The 12,658-nt window shown below is 34.0% G+C and overlaps 1 protein-coding gene across 5 annotated transcripts in view; it reads left to right on the forward strand.

The window, feature by feature from the left end:
• Positions 1-3,749: 3,749 nt before the first annotated feature.
• EMC2 (ER membrane protein complex subunit 2) overlaps positions 3,750-12,658 on the forward strand; it is a 37,185-nt gene continuing 28,276 nt past the window's right edge. For 2 of the 5 annotated variants that reach the window (XM_039329524.1, XM_039329523.1), the window contains exons 1-2: positions 3,863-3,902; positions 11,113-11,226. In XM_039329524.1, coding sequence (XP_039185458.1) covers positions 3,863-3,902; positions 11,113-11,226 — 154 coding nt within the window. Of the gene's footprint in view, positions 3,903-4,170; positions 4,364-11,112; positions 11,227-12,658 lie in introns of all 5 variants that reach the window. The other 3 variants (XM_039329525.1, XM_039329526.1, XM_039329527.1) reach the window with 3 other exon arrangements.

Genomic DNA, 12,658 nt, shown 5'->3' on the forward strand with positions numbered 1-12,658 from the left:
TATGCAGAGCTTCCATAATATCTGGTAATTTTCTTAAGAGTTCCTTCATTGTGACGTGGCTGAAGAAAGGCTGCTGTAAGTGATAATATAGATAAACTTTTCATTGATCTTAGATTCCTGGAAGTCAAATAGGATATAAATTTATCTAATAAAAATAATAAGGATCACATGATAAACTGACACCATTATGAGTACTAATGGTCATTCAGTACAGGTAGTCTTCAACTTACAGCAGTTCATGTAGTCGGACTAAAAAGTTCAATCAATCAATTCCAACTTTGCAAGATCTTTTTTTTCCCGCGAGAAGTTGAAATTGACTGATTGATTGGACCTTTTTTTTGTACACGGCAGTGGAAGCCTAAAGCGAAAAGGTTTTATAAAATCCAGCTGAAGGCCTAGTCTGGGGCGACGGCGCGCATACCCACAGAGAGGGCTCTGAGTGCCGCCTCTGGCACCTGTGCCTCTGCTCTAGTGCAAACGACCAGCTGTTTGCAAGGAATATAAATCCTTCCATTCCCCAACATCCAGTTAGAGGTGAAGAAGCTTCTTGGATGAGAAGCGAAATGTCTTCAAAGAAAAAGCCAAGAAAATCCAGTTGCCTCGTGAAAAAGCACTCTTAAGACCTAGTTATTATGATTTATAAGTTATTTATTTATTTATTTATGAAACTTATATACCGCTTTAAGTGCAAGCACTCTCTAAGTGGTGTACACCAGGAAGCAATGTATATATATATTTACATTGCCCCCAACAATCTGGGTCCTCATTTTACCTACCCCGGAAGGATGGAAGGCTGAGTCAACCTTGAGCCGGTGAGATTTGGACCGCTGACCTGCTGAACACAGTCAGCTAAAGTGGCCTGCAGTACTGCACTCTAACTGCTGCGCCACCTCGGCTCAGTTATTGGGATTAATAGTGAGTATTAAAAGAATGAGAACTTCATTGGACTAAGCATGTGGCATAAATGCACTGTAATTGTGTGATTATAAATTTAGTAACAAATTGATCTGGGTTTTGGTTAGATATGATGTATTTTTTGGCATGCTTATGGGAGAAGGCTCCCAAACTAGTGAATACCATCTCTAGGGAGTTGTGCCCATAATCTTCCTTTTCAACTAGGTCTTACTCTTTGAATTGATTAATAATGATTAAATATTTTTATCAACTATGTGTATTTGATCTTTTATTTATGCATTATTTGCTCATTGGAAGTGGCTTAATACAAATATATTTCATTATGAAAAGTAACAAACACTTATTTTTATATTAACAATACTACTATTACTTATACTAATAAATATTAATATTTGTTGATCAACAAACTGTGCAAGAACATGTCTCTATAAGGCATCCGCATCCCAGATTAATGTTGTTATTTCGTCATGGATTTATTCAAATGCTGTAGTTTATTTATTTTCTGTGGACATGTTTATATACATCTGCTCTAGATCACTGGCTTTTTTTCTTCACAGCTGATAACAAATGCAAGACATATTTGGAAAAAAAATTACTCTACTAAGGAGTAACAGTTACTGTATATTATAAAACCCAGAGACTCTTTACAGAACAGCACATATTCTTGAAGATTTATTTATTTATATTTACTTAAATTTATTTATTTACTTATTTAAATTGATTATCTATGTACTCCAAAGGACTTTTGACAAGATGTCCAGTGTTCATAAGGACTTAACAGAGACCATTCTAACTAGCAAATTCAGTATTAGGAATTAATAAGATTTTCATATACTGCTTATTTGATCTAGGAGTTTTCTTTAAGTTATACAATTGTACACATCTGAGGATTTCCTTTGACTTTTAGACACATTTCAGACACTCAGCAGAATCCAACTAAAATCTGTCTCTGTTCTCTCACAAGGCCTTGTGTAAGTAAGGGAAAAGAGGGACTTTAATTATGATGGAAACAGCCAATATACAAGAAGTCACAAGCTGATTATCTCTTTAAGCTATGTTTTGAGTTAGGAAGGTATATGTGTACATATTTGAAAATACACAGAAGCAGCACAAAATGGCTGTGATTTCAGGTTTAAAAAACCCACATTAAGCCCATAAAACAAACTGATCAGTTTTATATTGGCATGCTGCCATTGTGGTTTGTAAAACAGTGGGTATCTCTAAACACAAATCTAGGCAATTGTAACTAATTAAAATGGCTAAACAAAATATGGCTCAGGAAATAAACTCAACTACCAATAGTAGGTAAGTCATGACTTCACACATTTTTTCCTTTCTCTCCTTGCTACTGGCTTGTAGCTGAATAATGCTAAAATATCTGTGACTTTAGTATTAGTTAAAAGAATGCAGTTTTAAGAATTATGAATTCTATGGTTTCATTTGGATTCTCTGAGATAAAAAGAAATTAAAAATAGTTAATTCAGTTATAACCCAATTCCTTTCCCTACTAAAGTGGTAATTTTCTGAGTCTTGCTAAATAAAGCTTCTAAATTCTAAAGTGTTGTGTTATATGCAAAGTTCTATATTGGTTCACTGACAACAAAGTGATATACTTTAGAGAAGCAGCTAATATCAGAATCTGGAACAGAAATATATATTCTAGCCCCATATAATAAAATTATAAAGTGAAATCTGAAAACTTTACAAACTTTCACCAAGGACAAAATGAATGTGTAGGCAAAGCATGACTATTTATTGCAGCATAAACAAGTATGGCAATCAAAATAATCTAAATCTGAGTGGCAGCATTTGTTGTAAACTGTTTATGTATTCATCTTTCATAGTTTTGTGTGTTTACATTCATTATGTAACAAAACATTATTGGTAGAATGGTATTTGGAGTGAAGAAGCAATATAATACATGTACAGTGCTGTGTTTCCCTGGTTTATTATGTTTCCACTTACAACTCAACTCCCTTACACAAAACACAATGGTCTGGCTCATGCACCATGTTAAATCACAGTGTGCCTTAACTATGATTAAAATAAGTAGCTGGATTCAGACTTTGCATTAAGCCCAAGCCAAGCAAACTACACTCTGACTTAGAAAAATGGAATCTGCCTTAATTCCTGAGGTGTTTGAAGACTCTTGAACTTATGCCAAGAAATGCTTTCACCCAAACCTGAAATTCAGCCATATTTACTGTACCCTAGTGCAGAGGTCCCCAACCTTGGCCACTTTATGACTTGTGGGCTTCAACTCCCAGAATTCCTCAGCCAGCCACCTTGGCTGAGGAATTCTGGGAGTTGAAGTCCACAAGTCATAAAGTGGCCAAGGCTAGGAACCCTTGCCCTAGCGTCTTTCAAATTTGACAGCTTTAAAGATGTGTAGACTTTAACTCCCCGAATGTCCAGACATCTTGAGTTCAATACGGTTGAAAAATTCTGCTATAGATACTTCTCCAGAAAAACCTTTTCCAATGACACGCAACTCTTCTTTGGTTAAAGAAGATAAAAAGCTGATTCCTTCCCCACTCTATGTTGGCACTTCCCGTCATCCTTCCATGTGCTGGTGTCCTGGGATCTGCCACCAATCCTATATCAGGGGAAGGGTATCTCCTTTGCTGAACCAGCAGCGGTTAGAATGCAGTACTGCAGGTTAACTCACTGCTCACTCCGGGAGTTCGATTATGAGCGGCTCAGCCTTCCATCCTTCAGAAGTCGGTAAAATGAGACCAACCCAGTGAACCATCCCCGCCTCCGCTCGACCGACCGAGCAAGTTCTCCGAGCCGTTTTGCAACGCCTCATCTCCTTCTTCCTACCCTCCGCGCGCTCAGCCAATCAGATGGTTTTCGCCGCTGCAGGCACGGGCTAGAAAGCTGAGGGCGGGGCTCCAGCGGCATCACGTGAGCCGGTCGCTCGGCGAACGGAGAGGAGCCCGGCAAGATGGCGAGAGTCTCTGAGATGTACGACGTGACTTGGGAAGGTAAACCGGCGGCCGTGGAGCGAGGGGAGGAGGGGGGAGACGTAAAGAGATGGGGTGCTTACGATGTTTCTTTAATTGTGTGAAGGAGTTGTTCGTAGCTCCGGAGGGGCTTGTGTTCGCCGCTTGTATTCGTCCCCGTCACTTCTCTCCTCGCAAGGGAAGTCGTTTGGAAATTCTTCCTAGGTCCAATTCTCAAAGATAACTTACGCATAATTCGGAGCAATTAACCCTGTAATCGCCTTCACGTTTTCTCATTTGCCCATCGTAGCGTGTTCAAAGATATACATAACCTTTCACAGTCCTGTTTAGAAGAGAAGGAAGGTGGTAGAGTCTGATCCACTCGGAAGTTACGGATATAAGATAACAATCCCTACTTTGATCCCCTCCGGAGACACTTGGCGACTTCCATCCCAAGAATGGAAGGGAAAGAAATTATACACCGAAGAACCTGAAGTGTGAAGGTGAAGTATTTCACGTTTTCCTGTGTTGAAGATTTTTTTCCCTCTAGGTTTCTTTTCAAAGCTATCACCTTCTAGAAAGATTTTGTCGGTTTTTTCCGGGCTTCTTGAATGACAGACACTTGTTTGGGTTGGCACACTAATGCGAGCCACAATGTTGGCATGATATGTAAACCAAGCCTTTTCCTGAATCAAAGTTAATTGCAAAAATATAATACATAATCAGAAATGTATTCGTGATACTCCCATAATATGTAGTGAAGATGTTTTCTGAACAGAATCTGTCTTACTTTGCTTTCAATTATGGGATAAGCAATAATATAAGTAGTATGATCTTGAATATGTAAAATTAGAGTGGAGGGAATGGATCTTAAAGTGAATAGGCTGCCTGCCTTTTTTCTTTCTTTTATATATGTATTAATATACTTACCAAAGCTCATTAAAAAAGAAATGATGGAAATGTGGATATCCTTTCACTGATCAAGCTTTCAGAACAACTACTTTGTGAAGTATGAATGTAAGCAAGTTATTCAGATAATTTTGCGCAAACATAGGCCTTGAATCTTATGTGGAATGCAGTTTTAGGACACAAGACTGATTTTTATTTATTCATAAGTTTGGGTATATACAGAACTGGGCACAGACCAGTCTATTAGTATTTCTATTGGTCTATTAGTACTTCTTCTGAATTTAGGATAGTTAGTAGGCGAATTTATTTATTACAGATGTATTGATTCTAAGCTATTAGTCTCTTAAGAGTGGGAAAAAATAGTTTCAAATTCAGTTCCTATGGTATAAATACTTATACAATCTTTACAATGGAAATGCCGCAGCACTTCCTAAAGAAATGGCTGACTTTCATATTTCTCCAAAGAGTCCATGAACAGCACCTGTTATCTTCGCAACAGCCCTTTGAGGTTAATTAAATAAAAGTGACTAAATACGGTTTGCATAACTGTTTCCTGTGAGACAGAGGAAGACATTGATAGCAAAATACTTTTGCCTATTTACCTGGAGGTAAACCACCTCTAAAAATATGGGACATTTTAGCTTTAGGGTATTGTCTTTTTATTGTTATTTTGGGCTTGCTTTGGCCTAGGATCATGAATTATGTGAGTTTGTCCGGGATAATAGATAGCTAATATAGGTGCAGTAGATAGGTGTTTTAACTGTAATTATTAAATTAAATTTCATTATTATATTGAACCAGGTTGGTCTATTAGTTAAAGCACCAGACTAGATGCCAGGAGACTGTAAGTTCTAGTTTGGCCTTTAGCATGAAAGTTGGCTGGGTGACTTTGGGCCAGTCACTGTCTCTTAGCCCCAATCCCTTCACAGGTTTGCTGTTGTGAGGAAATAGAAAGGTATGTTCACTGCCTTGAGTTATATATAAAAATAATACAGGCATGATAAAAAAATGTTGTGAGCTAGTAACTTTGAGTTGACCATAAATTAACCAGATTCTTCCACTTTATATTTGTAATGGTATGTGGGAATGACCTTGAGAGATGAGGGGAAGAGATGCTACCTAGGGGGTGATCAGATAGAGCAATGGGAGCCTGCAGCTGAATAATGTGCAAAGAAAGATAATAATAGTACTAATCTGCCCTAATTTATCAGGTGGTAAAAAGAAACAGCATGAGATTTGTACTTTCAGACTTGCAAGATTGTGTTAATGTAGCCTTAAAATAATGTAGAATTAACTCATGTGTTTCTTGTCAGATCTATTTGATGTATATTGCTGTTCCACTTATTCAGTTTCTTACCATGTTTTCTTCAAGAAATAAAGCAAACTGTAATCTTTTTTCCATTTATTTGAGTTAGCCATGTGTAAATATGATTTTAAGATTTGTATATATTTTATGTATTATATCCATATAATATATATTCCTATAATTATATATTTATATATATTAGAGCAAGGCATCAGGCTAGAAACCAAGAAACTGTTTCTAGCCCTGCCTTAGCTATTGAAGCCAGCTGGGTGACTTTGGGCTAGTTGTTTTCTCTTAGCCCCAGGAAGGAAATAAAGGCAAACCATTTCTGAACAACCTTGCCAAGAAAACCTTAGAGACTTATCCAAACAGTCTCCAAAAATTGGACACAATTGAGAGAGGGAAAAAAATGTGTGTGGGTGTATATGTATACATACACGTGTGTGTGTGTGTGTGTGTGTGTGTGTGTGTGTGTGTGGGTGTATGCAAATATAGATAGTGTTAAGCGCGGGAAAATCAGGAAGTCCAGGCAATTAAAAATATAAAGGTTTATTGCAAGTTCATATTCTCTACAAGAATCTGAACTCCTAACAGTCAAAGCAAATAGGTAAGAGATAATGAAATTCAAGGCTTGACTTAGATCTCTTCTGGGCATGAAGGGATGTAAGACTGAGGATGCGTTTGACCCCTTCCTTGGGCTCAGCCTGGTCATCTCCTACAGGTATTATTTATTACTGCTATACATGTAATTATACATCAAAAAACCATAAAAACAGGATAGGAAAGACTAACTCTATTAAGATAAATTAATCAACAATTCTGTGTAGATAACAGTATCAACTTATATGATCCTTGAACTTCGTTATTTCTATATGGATTTCCCATGTTAATAACATATATTTGAACCTATCTCGTATATCAGACGCATGTAATCACAAAACCCCACAACATTGTCCAACAGTGGATTAGGTTGGACTAGCAGGGGTGTGTCCCAATGAGCTGCAGCACCAGAGAGAGGGTATAGAAGTGCATAGAAGTGAGATAATCCTTCACCTATCCATCTTTGCCTAAATTTAAGGGGAGATCAGAGTTTATAGGAGATGGTTTATAGAAAATAGGGGAGGCAGTTTCCATTAAGCACAATATTTGTTAAATTCAACAGAGATTTTATGCAAGCATATTTTACACATATGTAAAATGGCAGGTAAGATTTTATGCAGGGGCAGAAGGATACGGAGTCCAGGCAGATTTTATCTTTTGTATCTGAAATCCATTAAATTAAGGTTTACTACAGTCTTACAAATTCACTACATTTACTTCTTCCTCTCTTTCCAACAACAAAATGCTCTGAGTAGGATTGACCATTTTCAAACTTAGTGCTGGGTTTACTAAGAATTATATAGGGCATATTCAGAACTAGAAACATTTTTGAATTTACTATGACTGATACTGCTTAATATTAATTCAGGTTCCCATTTATTTTTAGTGAAAATGTGTCATTCATATATTTGCACAACAAAATGTCACAAGATTAATGAAAGGCATGGGATTAGTGAATAAACACATGGAGGTGAGGGAGAGGGAGTAAGTAATTTCAGATATTCAGGCCTCATTTCAAACTAGTCTTAGGAAATCTGGTCCCTCTCAGCCTTGAATTGTTTTGATGCCTTAACATTAACAATTTGCTGAGTTCATATATCAGGCCAAACCATAAATTATGTTTTACAATTAAAGCAGGTGAGTTTATAAACCATATGATTTGATTCAATGTATAAATCAGATCTGTCTCTAATAATAATACAGAGTTTCAGAACTATATGGACTACTGAAACAATGTAGCTCATTTGGCTATATTTAGCATGTCTAAATCCAGCTGATGTAACTTAAGAAACCTTAATACCTTATAGCAGAGCATAATGTGTTAATACAACTGATTAATTGGAAGAAACCAATACCATCCTTGCTTCTGGATCATGTTATAACTAATTTCAATTCATGAAGAGGGACGCAGGATTAGAATGTCATGTTATTTTAAAATTTGAGAGGAAACATATACTTGTCTACCCTCATAAAGAAGGTAGAGAGAACATCCAAAGACTGGTGCAACTTTTTCTGATCATCTCTATCGTTTTTAAATTAAATTAATTTAATTCAGGTTTAAATTATTACCCGAAGCGAATCCTATTATACAGAGGAAAAGCCTTAAACTGTTACACTCATACATCATACTTTTAAATTAAAAAAAACCTTAAGAAATATTAGATTATCCCAATATTTAAGATCAGGAGAAAGTGAAAGTACTTTTCAAACAAACATATTCTTTTTAGGATTAGGACCTTTCTGAGTGGTACAGGGAGTCTGAAGAGAAAAGGAGGCATTTTTCATAAATGAAATTTACAGGAGGTGCCTCTTTACCAAATGTCATTTTGTAATGCCAACGTCCCCCCTTTTTAGTGAGTCTTAAGAGAGTATCCAAACTAATATCCATATGTGGCTAAGTATAAAAGAATATTTAGCTTTACTTAGCCTTCATTTTTCTGGAATTTCACATTTTTGTTTCAGTGTTCATAGTCACACATTTAAAATAGAGGTATAATACAAATATAGTTATAAATGAGAAATTCTGTAAAGGAGATAAAATTATCAGCTTGAATCTGATGGTTGATTACTATCCTACCATGAATGTGTATTGTACATTACTGAATAAAGACAGAACCATAATGAAAATATTAAAATAAAACTCAGAGGATAATCTTTCTTTTTAAAAGCTTATTTAAATATACAATGAACAAAAACATAACTAAAAACACTCAGAAATAATGTGTGAAGAAAACTATACAGGTGGTCCTGGACTCTCAACCATAATTGAGCTGAGAATTGTGGTTATGCGTCATTGTGGATATAAAATGGGACACCATGTGTCTTGATTTTATAATTGTTTTACAATGGTCATAATCATAAATCAAGCTACCATATGGTATTTCTATTCCACCATGTTATTACAAATTTAAGAATATATCAGTAGGTGTAATTTTTACAATCAGGTGCTATAGCTCTCATTTCCATTTTTGAAAGAATTAAATTTATTAAAGTAATTCTAGCTGTGAAAAAACTTTTACATGCTTTGATTGAAGTATGTTATCTTGTAATCTCACTTTTAAAAGTAATTCTTAATATTTCCAATAATTTTGAAAGACTTGCAACAATGATGAGCGTTGTATCTAATTTGGTAATAGAGAGCCATGTACAGTGGAAAAGAGTTCTTCCTGTTCTCTATGTATTTTAAAATCTGGTCCTTTAACTTATCTTAGGCAGCGATATTTGTCATACTGCTGGGAATAATGCTCTTTGAAAACTGTACTATTACTCGTGTTCTTTTAAAAGATAATTATCAGATGACAAAACTGGATTGTCTCCTTTTTTTCTCTGTATTTGAAATCCTGTAGTATACTCTGACATAGATTTTTTTTTTGGATTGGAATTAGTCTTACATAATAGATATTCTACTAGTGGTGAAGTAAATTCATGAACACAGCTTTTAATATTTTAATCTCAGTCTCAGTAATAGATACAATATTTACTCAGATTGTTTATGTCCATTTTTTAATTTCCAGGGATCAACTTGAGTCAGGAACCATTTAGCTCTACTCAGGCACATGAAACATAATATACATTGGTTTTGTTGATTTTTAAAATAAAATGCAGTATGTTTCCAACATACTGAGATTTTTTTTTATGTGGGAGAGGGAGGGGTGGAATAGGAACAGATTGTAGAAAGAGGTTTATTTAACCTAAAATTAACCAACTAATTCAGAGATATGTATTTCATATTAAATATCAGGTAAAATAATTCTGCAAGTCTTTTGCATGTATTAATAATAACAGCACCAATAATAATTGATGTTTTCTTTAGTAAGTACTGATTTTTTTAATCATAAAATTGCTAGTCTAAAACAAATCTTCAGAGGACTCTGCAGTGCATAGTGATTTTAAGAAACTGTGGAAAGCCTTCATGATCTAGTCTATACTTTGATGTTTTTAAGCTTTAAAGTTTTATATTATTTAGCTATATTATTCTTGACATTTACTTTTATTAGAGCCACATCTAGGATAAACTTTAAAAAAATAAACTGTAGAAAGAAATCTTGTTCCTGCTCTTTTTCACGTATTAGGATACCTTGTTAATTAAGAAAAATTAATATTTTTAAAATATAAAGTGTATACATATATGTTGCTTTATTAATTTTAATAGTAATATTTTTCTCCTATGCTTATATTTTGATTTAGGAAATAGTAAGAAATATACCTTTATGAGTTAATATTACAGTTTTATTGGTTTTATTAAAATAAGAAAATTCTATCAGTTAACCATTTAATAATTTATTCTTTAGAGAGTTCTGAAAACAATCTGAGAATTCTCAGAAGTATAAATGGGATGTGTGATAGTGTTGTCTTTTATCCTATAATTGAATATTGTCATTTTAAAATAAAACTGTTCGGCATTCAGAGTAAGCTCATTTTAATCAGAAGACTATGGTTCACATCCGCAAGAAATGGTTCCCAGAATAATTATTAATTGCAACAAATACTCCTTGGAGAGTTGAAAGAATAATAGTCATAAAATAGCAATTAGATTGTTTCTAAATAGTAAGATAATATTTAGAAATTTGCAGTTTCATTTCTGTATGATGTTTTTGTATTGCTATGTATTTTGGCATAAAGAGGGTAGTAATTAAAAATCAATTTGGAGTTTTATACTCTATAGGTTTAGTCATTCCAAAAAAGTAGAAGTATGCTGAACGATAGCAGTAAGTTTCCAATTTTAATTTTTGTTGAAAGGCAGTGTGAGAATAACACGAGAAAGAGAATTATACATATGTGTTCATATGAAAGCCATAATCCAGCAATGATTATTTGTTTAAATGAGATATTGAAATAATAATAATAGAACAATAGAAACAACAGAAATAATAGAAAACAATAGAAATATTGAATACTATTGTTATTCTCTTCTAATTGTTATTTTGTTTCTTTCAGAGATGCGAGACAAAATGAGAAAATGGAGAGAGGAAAACAATCGGAACAGTGAGCAAATTGTTGAAGTTGGAGAAGAGTTAATTAATGAATATGGAGCTAAGCTTGGTGATGACAGTAGGTCAAAACTATTTTACTTCTCTTTATTAGTTAATTTTTCTGATGTGCAGTTGTATATGTTGTGTTCTATGTTTTATTAGTATCCAGTTAAAATTTGTACTTTGTAATAAAGGCCAACAAATTCAGATATATGGATTTATATTAAAATATCAGGTAAAATAATTAATATACAAGATCCAATCTGGGTTAGTTACAGTTAGTAGACAGTTGATTTCTCCATCATGCCATCTGTTTTACTTAACTTTTTGGTGCCATATTGATATACAGTATGTGCATAAACTTTGTAAGCTTAAAATCGCCCAGTATTCCTAGTCTTCTGATTTTTACAAATATAGTGTGTGGCTAGGAGTTTGTAGCTACAACAGATTAAGTTACTCTCTATTCATAGCTTTGGGAAATATCTTTCCCCACCCCTTCCAAAAAACATTAAACAAATTTCAACTAGTCAAACGTTTAGGGATTTGAAATAGAGAAGTTTATTATTGAAAATTAAAGCTAATTCAGCGACGGGAAGTCAGTATGAAGGTTGCTTTTACAATAAAATTGGGCAGTTCACAATACAAATTCTTCCCAGAAAGAAACTTGGCATTCCGTATTTTATACTAGAAGGGAATCGTTGAAAAGGATGTTTTAACGGAGCAATGTATGCAGTGCAGTGTAAAGCATCCGAGTGTACAGGGTTGATTAAGATTCCTATGTAGACAGGAAGGGAGTAAAAAAAAAGATTTGATTTTAATTAATTTATTTTATCTTTATTTTTTTATAATTCAGTTAACCTAATTCATTCAATATGAGCAATTTATTTTTGGCAGAGGTCTCAAAGATCAAGAATATTCCTTATTTAATTTTAGAAAGTCTTGATCTTAGTAATACTTAAATTCAACAAAAAGTAGTTTTGTGAAGCAGATTCATTAAATGCTAAATCAAAAAACTTTTGTTCTAGGATATTACTAGAAGTAACCATGAGTAGTGAAATCCTTTTTTCCTTCACAAGAATAAGTGAATAATGAACTTGTGTGGAATTGATTATGTTGGAAAGAGTGATCGTCTTATCAGAATAGTTGAATATACTCATTGATCCTTTTTTGGTGAATTACTCTATGAATTTACAGTAACATCTTAATAACATTCATGAATTTAGATAACACAACATTACTTCGATTACAAACAACAGTATTTTGTTTTAATTCATTTGTGGTATATTTCATTCTTCCAGAGGTTGCAGTAAATGAATTGTCATTTCTTGCTGTCATACCTTTTATAGTCTGCATTAATAGCTTATACTTTACTACTCAGAAAGCATTTTTATTTTACTTAGAAAGTTCATCTATTCTCAGAATCCTTTCAGGTTTTACACAAGAGAAATGTAAAAGCTATTGCAGATATGTACTTATCTGTGATCTTTTTTTCTTTTCTTAATGGAAGCTGA

This window comes from Crotalus tigris, unplaced genomic scaffold, assembly GCF_016545835.1.
Source record: "Crotalus tigris isolate CLP2741 ecotype Arizona unplaced genomic scaffold, ASM1654583v1 scf7180000024399.229188, whole genome shotgun sequence".
NCBI lineage: Eukaryota > Metazoa > Chordata > Lepidosauria > Squamata > Viperidae > Crotalus > Crotalus tigris.